The sequence below is a fragment of the Nomascus leucogenys genome, chromosome 14, assembly GCF_006542625.1.
Source record: "Nomascus leucogenys isolate Asia chromosome 14, Asia_NLE_v1, whole genome shotgun sequence".
In the NCBI taxonomy this organism is placed as follows: Eukaryota; Metazoa; Chordata; class Mammalia; order Primates; family Hylobatidae; genus Nomascus; species Nomascus leucogenys.
The window spans coordinates 90,567,542-90,587,659 of record NC_044394.1 but is presented as its reverse complement, the minus strand read 5'-3'; the positions used below and the strand labels follow the sequence as shown (position 1 = coordinate 90,587,659).

Here is a 20,118-nt window from a genome sequence, read left to right as displayed (position 1 = left end):
GCAGTGAGCCGAGATTGTGCCACTGCGCTCCAGCCTGGGCGGCTGAGTGAGACTTCGTCTCAAAAAAAAAAAATTAATTATAAACATAAAAATAGCCAGGCACAGTGGCTCACGCTTGTAATCCCAGCATTTTGGGAAGCCGAGGCGGGTGGATCACCTGAGGTCAGGAGTTCAAGACCAGCCTGGCCAACATGGTGAAACCCCGTCTCTACTAAAAATACAAAAATTAGCCAGGCATGATGGTGGGCACCTGCCTGTAATCCCAGCTACTTGGGAGGCTGAGGCAGGAGGATCACTTGAGCCCAGGGGTGGGGGGAGGTTACAGTGAGCTGGGAATCATGCACTGCACTACTACCTGGGCAACAAGAGCGAAACTCCATCTCAAAAAATAAAAATAAAAATAAATAAAAATTACGAAATTACAAGTAAGCAACAGAAGTATACAGTATCAATACTTTCTTTACCTGAGAATTGATGGTAATAATATAGTTTTCACTTATTTATTTTATATATATATATATATATGACGAGGCCTGAATCTAATAGCAAATGAAAACAAAGTGTATACTTTAGAAAAAGATTTATGTTGAAGTTAACTATTTATTTTTATGGATGGGATGAATGGATTATCGTGTTTTTTTATAGACTACTGGGAATTGCCTAATAATTTATACACAGAGTAAGATGTCCTTTCACATGTACTGTGACCATATTTTTTTACAGCAAAAATAGTACAACCGTAGGAGTAGTGTAATATTTGAAATCAGAATGGTAAAAAAAACAATCTAGGACATGTGGTTGATACACACACACACACACGCACACACACAGACTAAATGCGTGTGTGCCCATGTGTATGTGAATGCATGTGCACCCTTCTGGCCTGCATTTGGGCCTGGCCTGGCAATTTCATCTTTCATCACCAGGTGGCACTTTGCCGATGTGATGTGCCCGTAAAAGGAAGCTGATGAGCACCAGGGTAAAAAAGCCAAAGAGGAGTTGCTCATGTAACCCACAGAGCCTTCGTCGGTAAACACCTGAGGTCCACCGAAAGAGGTCTTCTGGCTGAGCCAAACTCTCCTTCCATTCTGGGCTTGAAATGTTTGGGATTTAAGTTATTCTCAGATTCAGGCTTACTTCAGGACAGGCACAGCAGCCCAGTCCCAGGAGGATGTTGTATCCAAGCATGCAGGGCACCAGATGCAAGCTTGACGCCCCTTTACAGAAGGAACTAAGAGAGGTTTGCTTGACTCTTCAGTGTGTCCCCCAGGCCTAGTTCAGTACTCAGGACATAGTGAGAGTGCTGAATAAATGGGTAAATGTCTTTGTTTCTTTGTTTTTTGAAAATTATTTATTCTTTTTTTTTTTTTTTTTTTTTGAGACAGAGTCTCACTCTGTCACGCAGGCTGGAGTGCAGTGGTGTGATCTCAGCTCACTGCAACCTCTGCCTCCTGGGTGCAAGCGATTCTCTTGTCTCAGCCTCCTGAGTAACTGGGAGTACAGGCACACGCCACCACACCCACCTGATTTTTGTATTTTTAGTAGAGATGAGGTTTCACCATGTTGGCCAGCCTGGTCTCAAACTCTGGACCTCAGGTGATCTGCCTGTCTCGGCTTCCCAAAGTGCTGGGATTACAGATGTGAGCCACTGCGCCCGACCGTTTTTTGAAAATAATTTAGTGGAGAAGTCGCCATATTTTAGAACTATCTGGCAGTAACACATCTTTAAGCATCTTGGGTGGAAGGTAAACACTGACTGACATGTCCATTGCGGCTGTGGCTGCCGGCAGTCACCCTGCCCTCAGTGTACATTTGTATCTTCTGCAGGTACTGTTAGATCTTACAAAGATTTTGTCATACTGTGCTCCAAGAAACCTCTTCTCTAAGAAGACCTTAGATACTCCTGTTAAAGATGGAAAGGAGTGTGGTGTGTGGTATGATTTTGTACATACTGACACCTAAGCATAGGGCGCCATCGGAGATTTTTGGCCAGCTTCTAGAACCTTCACAGAATTCAGTACTGTTTGCCATGATGGTATAACTTTCAGACTCCCCAAACTCTGCTCAGGTCCCTAGAACACTCCTAGGATTAGAAGAGCCTGTAGATTTGCCCTACAGTAGAAGCGGTGCAGTAGAGTATGGCTTTTGGAGTCAGATGTACCTGGGTTCAAATTGTGGTTCTGCTGCTCATTAGCTCTGGGGCCCTGGATGATTATGTGAATCTTTTGAGTCTCAGTTTCTTTATCTGTAGAATGTCAGTTTCTTTAACTGACATTCTTCATTTTTCAGTCAGCTACTGTGTTTCTCCTGCATGTTAGACCGTCCTCCAGCATACACACAGAACTTACAGGCTGGTGAGAGTGGCAGGCATATGGTTTCTGTCGAGAATATGAAATAAGAGCATACCTAAACTGGAGCTGGATGGCGGTGATGGCCGCACGATAATGCGAATGTGAATGTTATTTAATGCCACTGAACTGTATACTTGAATATGATTGAGATAGTAAATTTCATGTTATGTGTATTTTACCAAAATAAAAATAAAAAAGACCAGCTGTGGTGGCTTACACCTCTAATCCCCACACTTTGGGAAGCTCAGGCGAGAAGATCACTTGAACTCAAGAGTTTGAGACTAGCCTGGGCAACATAGTAAAACCCCATCTCTACAAAAATTTAAAAATAAAGATAAAAAATAAGTAAAATGGGGGACAAAAAGAATCTATCTAAAGTACCTAGCGTAATGCCTGGCACATGGCACATAGCACATACTCAGTTAAATATTTCCTTACGTTCTCTTTTTTCATGATTTGCCAAGCTGTAATTGCAGGTTACCCAAGTTTTACCCCATGAAAGGGGCTTTCTTTTGGCAGAGTTTTCTGGTTAGATGAATAGATTAGGGGGATCTGTGCCTTGCTTTTCTGTCGTAAAGATACTCACACATAATGTTTGGTCCACAAATCCCTGAGCAGACCAAATTTCATTCTTTGTTCGTAAGTCTTGATCTGAGGCCTGTTTTCATTAGAAAAAGTGAAATAGGATTCTAGAAGCTGCATTTAGTTATCCTTCGTAAGGCTGTTAAGGGTTTATTTACTCCAGAATGATACCTGAGAAACAGGAAGCCATTCTATAAATCCATGTTGAGCTTGAGGTAAGAGATCAGAAAGCTTCTCAGTCTCCCTCTGTCTGTGGACCTAGGGCATGTTGTATGCAAGACAGAAAAGGAAGCTCTTCCTGTTTCCGGATATGCCAGGATGCTTACATCAGAAAGACTTTATCTGGTCTTCCTTGTCACCATGCACTCCCTTACTCAGTAGACCTAGGGCTGAGAAAATTACCCTTTGCAAACTCTAAAAAAAACAGAAACTCTGTGGATATGAACTGAGAAAACAATCGCTAATGTTAAGTACAGTGGACTGGTGCATGAGTACTTCAGAAAAATGCTTGGCCCTGAATCTGTTCTGAGCTTCATCTTTCTTGGTCCCAAGAAGGCATTAGTTTTCTTTCCTTTCATACTTACCTGTTAGCCTATGAGTGAGATCTCTGGTTTTAGGTTGAAATAAGGTACTTATTTTTTGTTTTTGAGACACAGTCTCGCTCTGTTGCCTAGGGTGGAGTGTAGTGGCATGAGCTCAGCTCACTGCAACCTCCACCTCCCAGGTTCAAACAATTCTTCTGCCTCAGCCTCCCGAGTAGCTGGGACTACAGGCCCGTGCCACCACACCCGGCTAATTTTTGTATTTTTAGTAGAGATGGGGTTTCGCTGTGTTGGCCAGGCTGGTCTCAAAACTCCTGACCTCAAGTGATCTGCCCACCTCAACCTCCCAAAGTGCTGGGATTACAGACATGAACCACCATGCTTGGCTTCCTTTTTTTTTCTTTTTGAGATGGTCTCACTCTCTCCCCCAAGCTGGAGTGCAGTGATGCTATCATAGCTCACTGAAGCCTCAGTCTCCTGGGGTCAAGTGATCCTCTTGTGTCGGCCTTCGGAGTAGCTGGGACTACAGGTGTGTGTCACCATGCTGACTAAATTATTTTTTTGTGGGGACAAAGTCTCGCCATGTTGCCCAGGCTGGTCTCAAACTCCTAAGCTCAAGCGATCCTTCTGCCTCAGCCTCCCAAAGTGCTGGAATTACAAGTGTGAGCTACTGTGCCCGGCCAGGATACATCTTTTGTCTTAAATATAACTTAGTAATGGTGCATGTATTGAGGAGATAGTGTGGACAAACACAAACATTTATTTGATGTCTTGACTTTAGAAAGGAATGAGAAAATAAATAAATTTGTGTCTTCAGATCTTTTAATTACCAGCACTTTACTCCTTGGAAATCTCATCTCTAGATTAAAAAGCTGCATCCAGAGCATCTTGGGGAAAGATAAAGGTAGAACGTGTTCAAACCTCAACTCTGCTCCCTTTAAGACATGTTAGTTACTGGAAAAAAAAAAAGAGAGAAAAATAACCTCTGCTCCCTAAAACTTGGGAGACTTTAGAGAAGTTTTTCAACCTCTTTGCAACCTCTATTTTCTTACCTGCAAAAATGGGAACAAGCATGACTATTTCACAGGATTCCTCAAAGATTAAATAAGATAATATAAATAAAGAGCTCAGCATCGTGCCTGGCACATAGCATTACGTGATCTTTGGGGTGTCACTTTTCTGGCTGGAAACCTGTGGCTAGTGGTGCGTTGCACAGGTTCGCCTCAGGCACACTGGGCTTCTTCTACCCACTTGGCCTGACAGCTGCACTCAGCTCACACTACCAGCCTATATCCCACGCCTCCAAGGGAGACTGCAAATCAGGCATGGAGCAGCAAGGGGGGTGTGAGCGAGAGTGGGGTCCGGCCACTGTCCAGCTGCTGCTGTGGGGCTGGCAGCCCCGGGTGCCAGCATAGGTGCCAGCTGTCTGCGAGGCTGTGGCTGGACCAGGTGCACTGCAGGCAGCTCTCCCGGTTGGCACCAGGGAATGTGGTGGCACCTGGAAGCTTGGAGATGCTGGGAACCACAGGGCCACAAAGAGGAAGTCACAGCCCTGGCTTGGGCAGCTCCCAGGTCTGGGCTCCCTGAAGGGCCACAGCTCTTCTCTCCTCTTCGCCTGCAACATGACAAGCAAGGAGCATGTTTCAGTCCTGTTTGTGTTACAGCTCTTTTAGTCCCACCATTCCATGGGTCCAAATTTCTTGTCCTGCAACCAGGAAGAATGAGATACACAGACAAACATAGGGTGAGCAAGATGAAGAGGAGCCTTATTGAGCCTTAGAACAGCTCAGAGGATACCCACAGTGGGTAGCTCCTTTCTGCAGCCAGGGTGTCCTGACAAGTGTCCTAGCATAGAGACCCTGGAGTGGGAAGCTCTTTTCCACAGGAAGGTCATCCTGTCTTCTCTGCAGCTCTCAGCAGAGAGGAGGCCCTGGAGTGCTTAGCTCCTCTCTGCAGCTGGTCTTATAGACATCTCTGCAGCTATCAGTAGAGAGGAGGCACTGGAGTAGGTTGCTCCTCTCTGCAGCTGGTGGTCCCAACCTCCGCTCTGTTCTGGCTGAGCGTGGGCCTTTTATGGGCCTCAGAGGGGAGGAAGTGCAGGTAGACTGGTCCCTGGGCAGCCATGGACAGGCCTAGAAAAGGCAACACAAGTTCCCACTCCCGTGAGCGGGACTGGCAGCCAGGCCCCCAGCCTTCACATCCTCCCTGAAGGCCAGCACCAAGCTGCCCTCAGCACCCCCTCGCCTCTTCCCCTTCCCCCATGCTCATCAGTGCCCAAAGTCTGGAAGGGGCGGAGGCAGCAGGGGGCTGGCTTATCAGCGCTACCCCAAGCGTGTGCACTCCCAGCCTGGCTGCGACAGCACCTGGGCTTGGCACCACACTGCTCTAAGATCAGAGCCAGCACCAAGAGCAGGCAGAAGCTAGGCGGCAGGAGCAGGCACTTCTGAGCCTACTGGGGCGCGGGGGTGGCAGGGCTTTTCCGTGTCTCCAAGAGCTTATGGAGGCCCCAGGTCCACAGCCCAAGGCGGGGCCACTGCCTGTTCCTGGCTTCCACCAGCTCTGTGGAGCATGCAGCCCCTGCAGCACCCCCTTGCAGCCTAGGGCAGGGGCTCCAGGTCCTCACTGGGCCGGAGCCAGCATCCAGGGCAGGGTGACATCGCCATGAGCTCCGCCTGTTGCCCCGGCGCTTCACGGGCAGCCTGGGACAGAGTGGATCCTGGGCCTGGGCCTGAGCCAGGCCATCTGGCCAGGAGTGTCAGGCTCAGTGGTCACCCCAATGTGGGGCAGACCCGGGGGTGCAGCCCCAGACGGGCTGTGCAGAGCCTCCTCCCGAGGCACAGGAACCTGGCACCCTCGGCAGGGTGGGCACAGTGGCTGCGCCACTGGCCAGGTGCCCGAAGCGGAAGCTGCTCCCACTTCCTGCCCAAGGCCCCTGAAGCATGGCCCCAGCTCCGCGCCCTGGCCCTGGCGCTCCATGTGCAAGCGGGACACTGTCCGAGGCCCAGCTGCACCTCGGGGCTCCTCTCTGCCCTACCGCGCTGCTCTTCTGCCACGCTGCTCCTCTGCTGGCGGGTAACCCGGCCAGCCCCATGGGGTGGCCTCCAGGGCAGCAAACTGTGGAGGGGCTGTCTGTCTGCTCCCTGCGACCTCCCTGCAGCGGCCGTTGTGATGGCAGCGGCTGCTCCAGACGGCCCACCACTGTCATCAATAGTAAGCACTCAATAAATGGTAATTTTTGAAAGGAAGATAACTCACTAAGAAATTTAGAGAGTAATGGTAGGCAAAATCGATTTACAGAAGAATGGGAGACAACTCGAAGAGCAGAAAAATATTTGTTTTTCAATTTGCCTCTGATCCTACTGTCCCCTCCATCTTCTCTGTCGTCTCTGAATTTGCAAATTTCATTTATCCTTTAAGATCCCAGATCAACTACCACTTCCTCCATGAAGCCTTCAGGTTACCTCAGCCAGAAATGATCACTTCCTTTATTTTTGCCTTTTGTGGCAAAAAATATTAATATGTTTAATCTCTTTAGTATTACAATTACTATGTCGCTGCCTTATAACGCAGCTTCCTGAAAGAGCAGGGCCTAATCTTCTTGGTTTTCAATCTCTCCTTACTCCTGGCATGGAGTGTTGCATGTAGACTCTGATTGCATGAATGAAAGGCCAGCAAGGCACCAACTTTGGTAGGTAGCAGCCCACGAACAAGGTTCTCCTGAACAGATTTGCCGTTGTTGTCTTGTGCGTGTATGTGTGTGTATAGGGAGAGCCTAAAGTGTAGGGGTGGATTTATTAACAATTGAGCTCATTGATACCTTTCCTTCAGAGCCAAATAGCTTATGTTTCATTGCCACAGTTATCATCAAATATATTCAAAATGGAGGGTGAAGAGTGCCAGGATTTTTTTTCTTTCTTTTTATTTTTCTTCCTTTTGCGGCAGGGGGTGGCATTGGAGGAGAAAGAGTAAAGAATAAGGGAAAAGACGCATCTTTTTTTTGAAATGCAGGTAGGAGTTATGGATAACACCCACGTACCTGTACAAATGAAAATGATTAACTTTGCTACTCCAGAAAAAATTTTAATCCCAAAGTCATTTATTTTGGCTTTAGAATAGACTAGCGTTTGTGTCGGATTTTCCTGCCTAATTACTTTTTGCTTAAGCTTATTTAAAAATTGCTTTAAATTCCTTTAGTATGACAGCCTAGGAAAGTTGGGGGAGGAGAAACAGGCCACAGATGGGATCTGAACTAGAATTTCAGTTTTCCCATGTCAAGGCCTCCTGATGCACTGCTTGCAGGAGGGCAAAGTTGGAGTCAGCTTTGTGGAAAACAGTTTGGCAAAATAATTTTTAAAGTCTTAAAAATATGCTTACTCTTTGATCCAGTAATTCCACTTCTAGGAATTTGTCCTAAGGAAATAATCAAACAAGCATGCAGAAATATAGGGACAAGGATATTCACCACAACATTTATAGCCGCAAAAAAAAAAGTAAGACCAACATAAAATATTGAATAATATGGAATTGATTAAAGTATGCTGTTATCTGCACATGTTATCAAAATTATAGACTTTAAAAATGTTTACCACATCTTTTTAGGTGAAAAAGAAACTGCAAAATGGTATGTTCAGTTTGAAACAGCGCATAGATACAGAGGTGGATGGATGGATGGATAGACGGACGGATGGAGATACATATTCCGTAGTGTTAATTTTGGTATTGCTGAGTAGTAAAATTAGGGATAGTTTTGTACTTTTTGGTGTTTTTCAAGTTTTCTGCTTAAACATGTATTACTTTGTAATTAGAAAAAACTATCATTTTTAAAAGAATATATGGTTAATATATCAATGAAAAAGTAAATTACTACATCATGCCCACAAAGTGAGTAATCTGAATGCAAATAATTTCTATTGAATGTAAGAGTCACATTCATACATTTGAATTATAAGCAATCTTACTGCATACATAAAGTCAGATGCACCTTAACTATGGTTTAAGTATGTTGTTTCCCAAGTAAAATAACCATATTCAATAAAAACCTGTGAAGGCACAATTCAATTATAACTTGGGTGTCCTGTTTTGTGATACCACACTATGGAGGCAGACTCTTCTTGAGCCAAGAGAACCACAGTTTTGCAAAGCTGCAGAGACCATTAGGTTTTTTGAGAATTATATGTTAAAACATTTTGATTGCCCAAATAACATTTTAAAAATACTGGGAACATTTGAAATCATTCTTGATCCTCAGAAGGCAATTCCCAGTGAAATTTTTGGCTGTTTCCCCTTTCTTTATCTCTTTATTATCAACAACTCAGAACTTCAAATCCAAAGGTCTAAACGGGCAAAGGGGGAAAAAGTGGATGGTAAATGATGAAGACAACCATAAACCTTTGGTGACCCCAAAATAACTCTTGGCTCACATGTTAAAGAGCTGTGCTTTATATGATCAGCTGCAGGGGAAATTTGTTCTTTACTGTTTGCAAACTTCAGCTCTGTACACATGATGGGGTTCTCTTTTATTTGCAGTCCCTAAATTCCTGGGATACCATATGGCCTCACCGAAGGAAAGGGCTTGCAGGTCTGGCTCCCTGTCGTCTGAGGTCAGATGGAAAAGCCTTTTGTGATTAACTCGGCCACAGTGTGTCCTTTGGTATTTGGAACTTCAGTGTTTTTTTTGTTTTTTTTTTTTTTATTAATTCTCCAAGTTTTGAACACTGACCCAGATAAGCTTCATATAATGGAAAAAGAAGATAAATCTGGCTCTTTGGGCCCCAAATTGAATCCCAGTTTTCCTGCTAGCTGTGACCTTGAGCAGGTTGACTCAGTATGTCGGAGTTTCAGTTTCCTCACTTAATTAGGAGAGTTGTGCCTTCCTGCCTCACCTCTTAGGGCTATTCTTGGTGAACTGTAAAGTGAGGGACAGCTGTGGGTCTTTTTAAACACACTACCTTCTCCTACTTTCTTTCTGACACAGTTTCCTTACGCCGCCCCACCTCCCCAAGAACCCGTGAAGACTCTGAGAAGCCTGGTCAATATCCGAAAGGACACACTGAGGCTTGTCAAGTAAGTTCCCAGAGGCTGGGGCCAGGTCCCAGGCACCTTCCTTTGGGGAGGTTGGGAGCCGGGGGACAGACTTCCCAAGGAACTCACATAGCAGTTTCTGGCAGCCCCAGAGCTTGCTTCTCCAGGCCTCAGACAGGAGTGCGGGCACTACTTTCTGCCGAGATCAGGCCATCCACACCCATGTCGTTCAGCACTGGATGCAATGGTCTGTGTTTGTGAAAAACTTTCACTTGCCTAGAAATGCTCAGTATCCTTATTTTATGAATATTTTTTAAAAGGAAAGAAGAATTATTAAGGAAAAATGGGAATTTTTGCAGCTACTCCAACAAGCCAATGTAAAAATGGGAAATTTGAACTTAGAATATCAAATCCTTTATTTTATTGCTATATTTTCTTTTTCTTTTTCTTACTTTTTTTTTTTTCTTTGAGACAGAGTCTCACTCTGTCGCCCAGGCTGGAGTGCAGTGGCGCAATCTCGGCTCACTGCAAGCTCCGTCTCCTGGATTCACACCATTCTCCTGCCTCAGCCTCCCGAGTAGCTGGGACTACAGGCGCCCACCACCACACCTGGCTAATTTTTTTGTATTTTTAGTAGAGACGGGGTTTCACCGTGTTAGCCAGGATGGTCTCGATCTCCTGACCTCATGATCCGCCAGCCTTGGCCTCCCAGAGTGCTGGGATTATAGGCGTGAGCCACTGCACCCAGCCTTCTTTTCCTTTTTTATTCCCTATCTCATGTGTCTATTCTCTAAGGAACTCATAGTTCCCTGGGTTGGTTGTTTAATCCTCATCATCAATGTTTATTATCGTCATTTGCCTTCTTGGTGCCATCCTCGAGACAGTGTAATTTTTAATCTGATACATTCCCACCGCCCGCCACCCCTAGATGATATGTCTACCAAGGCTCTCTGATTCCCTGGTGAAAAAATTTGGTTAGGGCAAATCAAGGTCCCAGATTTTTCTGAATAGGCAGGGAAGAGGACTCAGAGACCATCTCATGCTTCTGTAGAACAGCCTTATTAGCATTACGATGTTTCTGTCTGATATATATATATTTTTGAGACAGTCTCGCTTTTTTTTTTTTTTTTTTTTGAAACGGAGTTTTGCTCTTGTTGCCCACGTTGGAGTGCAATGGCACAATCTCGGCTCACTGCAACCTCCGCCTCCCGGGTTCAAGCGATTCTTCTGCCTCATCCGCCTAAGTAGCTGGGATTACAGGCATGCACCACCACGCCTGGTTAATTTTATATTTTTAGTAGAGACGGGGTTTCTCCATGTTGGTCAGGCTGGTCTTGAACTCCCGACCTCCGGTGATCTGCCTGTCTCGGCCTCCCAAAGTGCTGGGATTACAGGCGTGAGCCACTGCACCCGGCCCAGAGTCTCGCTTTGTCACCCAGGCTGCAGTACAGTGGCACGATCTCAGCTCACTGCAGCCTTGACTTCCTGGGCTCAAGCAGTCCTCTCAGCCCTAAGTAAACCACTAATCTATTTTCTGTTTTTGTCTCTTAATTTTTTATATTTTATTTATCCCTGAAGTTTCTACTGGTTCCCCAGCTATGCTTCTCTCCACCCCAGGGTCAACTCTGGGGAGGAGAGAGCCAAGGAGGTACCTATCTGCTGCAGAACAGTCCCCCGACCCGACCCAGGGGAGTTCATCCAGCAGCAGAGCAGACTAACGAGGCCTCTGGGGCCTGCCAGTTGCCAGCTACTCTGTCCACTTGGTTTCTCTCATCACATATGGCACATTCACACGTTTGATGGAGACCATTCAAGGGCCTGAGCTGCTGCAAGGTCATAGCCTCTGCCGTGGCAGCCTGGCTGCAGCTCTAGAATAGGATGAAGCAGCTGTCATGCGCTAGAAGAACCAGACTTGAAAGCAGCAGAGCAATTTGCTTCCCAGGTCCACAGATGCTTGCTTGAATGAGTGTCTGAGCTTCAGGTTTTTTTATCTGTAAAATGGTGATAATCAACTTTACCTTTCATGGTTGTCAAAATTAAGGTAATAGAAGGGAAAACGCCTAGTGTTCAATAAATGTTAACTTGGCCGGGCGCGGTGGCTCACGCTTGTAATCCCAGCACTTTGGGAGGCTGAGGCGGGCGGATCACGAGGTCAGGAGATCGAGACCACGGTGAAACCCCGTCTCTACTAAAAATACAAAAAATTAGCCGGGCGTGGTGGCGGGCGCCTGTAGTCCCAGCTACTCGGAGAGGCTGAGGCAGGAGAATGGCGTGAACCCGGGAGGCAGAGCTTGCAGTGAGCCGAGATTGCGCCACTGCGCTCCAGCCTGGGCGACAGAGCGAGACTCCGTCTCAAAAAAAAAAAAAAAAGTTAACTTGAAGGGTGTTCTTTGTTTTGTTTTTCTGTGATTATGGGAATAAATTCTGATTCTGATTTCCAGGTAAAGATGGAGGATTGAACACCTACTTTTGCTTCCTCTGAAAACCCCATTAAGTAATTATAAACACGTATTTAAAAGGCATAAATCTGGCCAGTCATGATGGCTCATGCCTGTAATCCCAGCACTTTGGGAGACCAAGGCGGGCGGATCACCTGAAGTCAGGAGTTCAAGACCAGTCTGGCCAATGTGGTAAAACCCCGTCTCTACTAAAAATATAAAAATTAGCCAGACATGGTGGCATGCATCTGTAATCCCAGCTGCTCTGGAGGCTGAAGCAGGAGAATTGCTTGAACCCAGGAGACAGAGGTTGCAGTGAGCCAAGATTGTACCACTGCACTCCACTCTGGGTGACAGAGTGAGATTCCATCTAAAAAATAAAAAATAAGGCCGGGTGCAGTGGCTCACGCCTGTAATCCCAGCACCTTGGGAGGCCGAGGCAGGTGGATCACGAGGTCAGGAGATCGAGACCATCCTGGATAACACGGTGAAACCCCATCTCCACTAAAATACAAAAAATTAGCCGGGCGTGGTGGCAGGCGCCTGTAGTCCCAGCTGCTCGGGAGGCTGAGGCAGGAGAATGGTGTGAACCCGGGAGACTGAGGTTGCAGTGAGGTGAGATCGTGCCACTGCACTCCAGCCTGGGCGACAGAATGGGACTCCATCTCAACAAAATAAGTAAAAAATAAAAATAAAAATTTAAAAAGGCATAAATCTGTAAGTATTTGGAGAAAGGGAAGAGAGCAACAGCAACAAAATTTTAGAAGCTGGAAACACATAGTAAATGTTAAATGACTTAGTAGACCCAGGAAATCAGAATCCTGAACTAACAGAAAGAAAAGCTGATAATCACCCAATTTATACTATGATATTATCCCCCAGAGGGTTCAGAAATTAGCAGTGCCAGGTCCCTCTAGAAGTTAAGATGGGAGGCTAAAATGAAGAAGATTGGTAGAAAGTCTGCCCTCAAGGTAGGCAGATCCCCTCCCTTGTACCACACAGCCAGAACTACGTTCCTATACCTTGGCCGAAGGCAGGCAGATGACTCTCCCTGGAAAGGTCAAAACAGAGAATCTCTGGACAAGAGAGACCCAGGCACAGTTAATGGCCACTACTAAAAACAGGCTAACCAGCCTGGGCAATATGGTAAAGCCCTGTCTCTACAAGAAATACAAAAATTAGCCAGGCATTGTAGTGCACACCTGTAGTCCCAGCTATTTGGGAGGCTGAAGTGGGAGGATCACCTGAGCCTAGGGAGATCGAGGCTGCAATGAGTCACGATCACACCACTGCACTCCAGCCTGGGCAAGAGTGAGACCCTGTCTCAAAACAAAACAGCAGGTGAGTGGATCCTGGCATACTGGATGTTGAGCCCTCAAGCTGCCTCTCCACTCTGCCCCTAGAATGCTGGCAGCCAGGCCTTTGTCAAGAGAGAGGAAAACTGTTTTCTGGAAATTGGACCTGCCTGGATAGGAAAACCTAAGAGACTAGAGTTAGAGGTTCCTCAACAGATCCAGGTCTGCCCACAGTGAAGCCCAGGATCCCCAAGTCCTGCTGTGCACTCAGAGCTCTAATCGGCAGTTTAAATATCTTAAATACAAGCAGACAGCCACAGGTTCTTAGATGTGTAAGGAATGCCTGTAATAGGAAAGACAGTAGCAAAAAAAACCCAACATTTTAAAACAACCTAACTAGGCCGGGTGTGGTGGCTCACACCTCTAATCCCGGACCTTTGGGAGGCCAAAGCAGGAGGATCACTTAAGCTCAGGAGTTTGAGACCAGCCTGGGCAACATAGTGAGACTCCATCTGTATATAAAGTAATAATAAAGTAAAAAAGAATCTAATTGGAAACAAAAGCTATGCAGGAAGAAGAAAACTTCATTAATAGTCTCAAAGATACAAGAAAAGATCTTTTTCTTTCATGGACACGATGACACAAAGTGTTTATGAAACCAAAAAAAATAGCTTTTAGAAATTAAAAACAAGGAGCAGAAATGAAAATTTCAATAGAACAATAGGAAGAAAACTTGAAATATTCTAGAAAGTAGAGCAAAAATCCAGAGAGAAGGAAAATAGAAGAAGAAAGATGCAAGTAATAGAACACCCATTTAGAAGATCTGACATCCAACTAACGGGTTCTACAGAGAACAGAGAATATAAAAGGAAGGAAATCATCAGTGACCTAGAATTTAAGAATATTTCTCAGAACCAGAGGGTACAAGTTTCTAAATGGAAAGGACCACCAAGTGCCCCAGTGGATGAGAAAGAGGGCCGTCTGTAAGCTTTCAGAAGAGGAAGGGTCAGCAGTTGGAACGACTTCAGACTTGGGAGCAACGCTGGGAAGTGAAAAATAAGGCAGCAAAAAGGCTTTCAGTATCTTTTAGAAATTATTTATAATCTAGAATACTTTGCTCAGCCAAACTTTCAATGAAGTGTGAATGTTGAATAAAAGCTCTCAAAAGTTTATTTCCCAACACACCCTTTTTCAGGAAGCTGGTAGAACACGTGCTCCGCTGATATGAAAGAATAACCCAAGACAGAGGAAGACTTGAGGTGCAGGAAACATGAGCTTCTACAGGAGGACAGAGGCAAAAGGGACCCACCAGGATGATGGAGGGGGAGAGATTCCAGGGTGGCGGCTGGGAGCCAGGTGCAGAGGGCCAAATACAGATGGGAGCAAGTCCAAGGGACCTCCTCAATGAGATGAAATGAATAGACCGCTTGGTGCATCTGAACGTCTTGAGAGATTTAGACAGCCCCAGAGAGGTTGGGTTGGAATTTGTGATGAGTACATAGGAAACTACACAACTGAAAAAAAAAAAAAAAAAACAAAAAACCAGGATGAGCACTAAGAAAAAGAAGTTATGCAGGAAAAGAAAAATCATAGATTATATGTTTGTATAATCACAGTAATACAGACACAAATGTACTGGACTATTATAATAAAATCATGATGCAGCTACACTGTGGGGATGGCGGAGTTTCTATATGGAGCAGAATGAGGAAAGAGAAAGAAATCCTTGTTTCCGTAGTAGGAAACCCATAGATAGTGCCTGAAACTGAAAAATCAAGAAGTAGTAACCCAAGTATATTTTTTAGAAACGTGGGTAAATGCCAAAATGATCACTAAAAGGGGTGTCCTCTGAAGAGGGGGAAAGGGAAGAAGTAAGGCCTGCTTTTTTTTGCCTTGAGGAAACTATTTAAACTATGTGATTAATAACTTTTACTAAAATAAAAACAAAAGTGCCAAATGCACAATGGTGTAGTGGTAGCACTATGAAATATCAGAAGTAACCTAAATGCCCAGCAACACTGGTCATGAAGCACTCTGTGATCATTCAAAGTGAAGGGGTAGACCTATGCGTATCATTCAGAGAAGCCCACAATATATTGCTAATTTTTTTAAAAGGTAAATTTTAAAATATTGATATGCTACTCTGCAAATGCTGAGTCTGTGGTTTTCTAGATGTGCTGAGGAAGTGAAGAGCCCTGGAGAAGAGGCCAGTAAAGCTAAAGTCCACTACAATGTTGAGTTCACCTTTGACACAGATGCTCGGGTAGCCATCACCATCTATTACCAGGCCACGGAAGAGTTCCAGAATGGTATCGCCGGGTAAGATCAGGAGACAAGGAGAGCCACTTCCTTCCCAGATAGGTAGAGTCCATGTCTCATCCCCTCAGCAAGGGCAGAAAACATTCTTTTTCTGCAGCCAGATGAGATCTGGTTCGTGAATTTAGATTTTCTTCTACAAAGCCTTACCCTTTACCTTTTCTCTTCAAATTGTGCCATCTTGGTATAGCGGCAAATGGTGGTAGTCCTTCAGGTCCTTAACATGCTGTTAAAAATCCAGTAAGCTACCTTTCTTTGGATGTGTGGGTCGAATAGAAAAGTTTAACGTTGCCAAGCAAGAGCAAGGGAAAGAGATTATAAAGGACCCTTTCTTCTCTTCGCTAGAGCCTGTTGATAATTGAGAACAGGCGTGAGCAGAGGAAGTTGTCAGACCCATCTGTGCCGGATACTGACTTTTGCTTTGCCTCCCACTTGTATCAATAGCTACATTCCCAAAGACAACAGCCTCCAGTCGGAGACTGTGCACTACAAGCGAGGAGTGTGTCAGCAGTTCTGCCTGCCCTCCCACACCGTGGATCCCTCCGAGTGGGCCGAAGAGGAGGTGAGCTGCCTCTGGGGAGGGTTTCCCACATCGACTCAGAAGGGCCTAGGGGCTACTTGGGACTCGGGCCAACAGCAAAGGGGCTGCTCAGACGCTTGAAGGCCATGCTTACCTTTCAGCCTTGTGACTTCGTTATGTCGTTTTAAAGCTCTGCTTATTTTGCATCAAGGATATACCGAACTTTGTTAATTTTTCCATTCCCTAGGAATGGAAATAGCCCATTAGCCTAGGATACTTTGAGAAAGCTATGCTCAAAGAAAAAAAAAAAACCTATAGGTTAGAGGGCCTTATTTACATCTATGAGATTTTTAAAAAGCAGCTGATGGCCCTCAGTTAACAAACTTGGGTAATTAACAAAGCTAAAGAATGAGGAGCAGAGATGAGATTAATGCTTCTTGACAGTATCGCCCTTTCTGAGATTAGCTGTGCCAACTATATGTGTTAAATCCTCTTTTTTTTTTCTTTCCTTTCTTTCCCTTCAGCTTGGCTTTGATCTAGATCGAGAAGTTTACCCTCTAGTGGTACATGCTGTGGTGGATGAAGGAGATGGTAGGGGCGATTTCTGTCCTCTTTGGCTGTGCAACACTGCTCTTTGTGGCATATTCCTGGCAGCAGCTGTGGCCCCAGAACAACATGCCTTCTTTGTGGGTGTTTGTGACTGTGAGTCAGGCAGTCTCTGCATCCTCTCACATCTGTGACTCCAAGCTCCTGGGCTGATGTGAAAAGTGTGGGTTTGGCTGGGCACGGTGGCTCACACCTGTAATCGCAGCAGTTTGAGAGGCCGAGGCGGGTGGATCACCTGAAGTCAGGAGTTTGAGACCAGCCTGAGCAACATGGGGAAACCCTGTCTCTACTAAAACTACAAAAATCAGCTGGGCATGGCAGTGCTTGCCTGTAATCTCAACTACTTGGGAGGCTGAGGCAGGAGAATCATTTGAACCCAGGAGGCAGAGGTTGCAGTGAGCTGAGATTGCACCACTGCACTGCAGCCTGGGTGACAGAGTGAGACTTGGTCTGAAAAAAATGTGGGTTAGCTGGGCTTGGTGGCTCATCCCTGTAATCCTAGCACTTTGGGAGGCTGAGGCGGGCAGATCACCTGAAGTCAAGAGTTCGAGACAAGCCTGACCAACATAGTGAAGCCCCGTCTCTCCTAAAAATACAGAAAATTAACCGGGCATGGTGGCTCATGCCTATAATCCCAGATACTTGGGAGGCTGAGGCAGGAGAATTGCTGGAACCCGGTAGGTGGAGGCCGCAGTGAGCCAAGATCATGCCACCGCACTGCAGCCTGGGCAACAAAGCCAGACTCTGTCTCAAAAAAAAAAAAAAAAAGTTTGGGTTATATAATGTGCCCCTTCTAGGGACAGCCTGGCACATTTGGTTTGCCAGATTGCAAGGAACTGGAGAAGGTCATGGGCATCAAGGTGTGCTGTTTGGGCTTCTTCACTCACATGCCTTTGTTTCTTTCAGAGTATTTTGGCCATTGCCATGTCCTGCTGGGTACTTTTGAGAAGGTGAGTGACTTTAGAGGGCCTCGCTTTACTGCCTTTAGCCCTTTCTTTCATGTGAGACATATGTAACCCGTTTGCTGGGTGCCTGAGCTCAGCAGAATGGGTCTGGCTTTTACATCACTTTTTGGGCTACACTTGGGTGTAGGTCCAGCCCTGCCACCGGCTTGCTACAGGACCTTCAACTCCTTAGGCCTCAGTCTCCTTAAAATGAAAGGATTAGACTGGGTCAGACGCGGTGGCTCACGCCTGTAGTCCCAGCACTTTGGGAGGCCAAGCTGGGTGGATCACTTGAGGCCAGGAGTTCGAGGCTAGCCTGGGAAACATGGCAAAACCCCGCCTCTGTTAAAAATATAAAAAGTAGCCAGGCATGATGGCGGGCACCTGTAATCCCAGCTACTCAGGAGGCTGAGGCAGGAGAATTGCTTGAACCTGGGAGGCGGAGATTGCAGTGAGCTGAGATGGTACCACTGCACTCCAGCCTGGGCGATAGAGTGAGGCTCTGTCTCAAAAAAAAAAAAAAAAAAAAAAAGGTTAGACTGGATAATTGTAAGACCTTTAAAGAATTAGGATTGTATAATTCTACTCTGAGAGTGTCCAGGAACATGTGTACAGTAGTCCCCCCTTATCCTCAGGGGATAAGTTCCAAGACCCCCAGTGGATGCCTGAAACTGCAGATCGTACAGAACCCTCATATACACTGTGGTTTTTCCCATACTACATCTACACCTATGATAAAGTTTAATTCATAAATTAGGCACTATAAGAGATTAAGAGTAAACTAAAACAATTATAACTATAAGGTAATAAAAGTCTGAATGTGATCTTTCTCTCTCAAAATATCTTATTGTATGTAATATTTTCAGACAGTGGTTAATGGTGGGTAATTGAAACCATGGAAAATGAAACTGCAGATAAGGGAGGGCAACTGTAACTGGGAGATGTAACAGAAGAATACCTGGTGCTTTATTATCCTCCCTTCCTTGTCATAACTTTCATATTTTCATTCCAGCACACAGATGGAACTTTCTGTGTCAAGCCCCTCAAACAGAAACAAGTAGTAAGTATTTGAAGACCACAGACTGTTAGTATTAGGCTCCTTCCTTCCTTTTATTCTTTCCTTTCTTCTTCTCTCTCCCTCTTTTTTTGTTTTTGTTTTTGTTTTACTTTTTGCTCTCTCTTTTTCCTCTTTTTTTTTTTTTTAAATCAGAGAAGAAAAGAAAAAAAAGGAGTGCTTTTGAATGTTACAAGCTATTACAAACGACTTGGGTGGCCTGAAAGGAATGCTGATTTTTGATGTCTTCATTGTTCCAGAAGTGTTGGTGTTGAGGGAGCCTTTATCTGAGCAAAGGACTTGAGAAATGAAAGAATAAGATTTATTTCCCAACATTGGGTTTAGGGAGAACTCTTTTTCTTTAAAATGCCAGAGTGAGAAACACTTCAAGCAAAAGGATAAAGCATCAGGGTCCAATTGAGGGTAATTAGAGTCATTGGCTTAGTTTATCCATTCCTTTTCTAAAATTCAAAGTTAGCCATTCTCCCTCTTCCAGAATGATCAGCACCTTATGCATATGTCTGCTAGAAGTCCCAGCCCCTACCATGTGCCAGCACTTTTCTTTCCACTCTTATAGAGGTAGGAGGAGACATCACTGGGAGGAGAGAGAGTGGTGCCAGTGGCATTGGCAAAGGGGGGGGTGGGTGAGGGGCAGGTCATCTCACGGAGGGTGTAGAGCAGCTGGGTAGGAGGCGGGGTTGGGCTTCTTCGAGACGCAAAGAAAAGCCTCCCTGCAGATGGGTGATAGATACCTGAAATTCTACACTGTTCGTTCTTTTAGGTTAATTACTCGCCTCTCTTTTAATGAGGTCAATAATAAGAATAACTTAGTATAAATTAGTTTTCCAATATAATCACTGCATGAAAACAAGTTTTAAGAGCAGCAGAGGAGGAAACAGATCCTGAGCCCAAGGCACTACCTGGGCAGGCCAGGCCTTGGTGAGTTGCCTCATAGGGGAAGGCCTGGTTCTCCAGGAGGCCTGGATGGGATGGAAGGGCTCAACTATTTTCCTCTTGTTAGATTGGCATTAGCAAGAGACTGTCAAACCGGAGAGTGGGATATAAAATCAGAGACAGGCTGTGTCTTAGGGGAAGGGATGGCTAAGAAACAGAGGTGAGGCAGAAGAGCGTGCTGCTAAAAGTAAATGGGGCAGGGTCAATGTAGGCACTGACATGGCCCAGGTTAATGGGAGTGGGATTGGGCCTTGGTAGTTGGGGTTTTAAGAAACAGGGCTGGCCGGGCTTGGTGGCTCATCCCTGTTATCCTAGCACTTCGGGAGGCTGAGGCAGGTGGATCACTTGAGGTCAGGAGTTTGAGACCAGCCCGGTCAACATGGTGAAACCCTGTCTCTACCACAAAATACAAAAATTAGCCAGGCATGGTGGATCACGCCCTGTAATCCCAGCTACTCAGGAGGCTGAGACAGGAGAATTGCTTGAACCCAGGAG

The 20,118-nt window shown here is 45.5% G+C and overlaps 1 protein-coding gene across 4 annotated transcripts in view; it reads left to right on the top strand.

Moving 5' to 3' along the window:
• RNF157 (ring finger protein 157) overlaps positions 1–20,118 on the top strand; it is a 95,731-nt gene that overhangs the window by 57,027 nt on the left and 18,586 nt on the right. For 3 of the 4 annotated variants that reach the window (XM_012512498.2, XM_030827513.1, XM_030827512.1), the window contains exons 3-8: positions 9,450–9,538; positions 15,402–15,548; positions 15,990–16,107; positions 16,590–16,656; positions 17,578–17,621; positions 18,628–18,675. In XM_012512498.2, the coding sequence (XP_012367952.2) occupies positions 9,450–9,538; positions 15,402–15,548; positions 15,990–16,107; positions 16,590–16,656; positions 17,578–17,621; positions 18,628–18,675 (513 nt within the window). Of the gene's footprint in view, positions 1–7,417; positions 7,484–9,449; positions 9,539–15,401; positions 15,549–15,989; positions 16,108–16,589; positions 16,657–17,577; positions 17,622–18,627; positions 18,676–20,118 lie in introns of all 4 variants that reach the window. The other variant, XM_030827514.1, reaches the window with a different exon arrangement.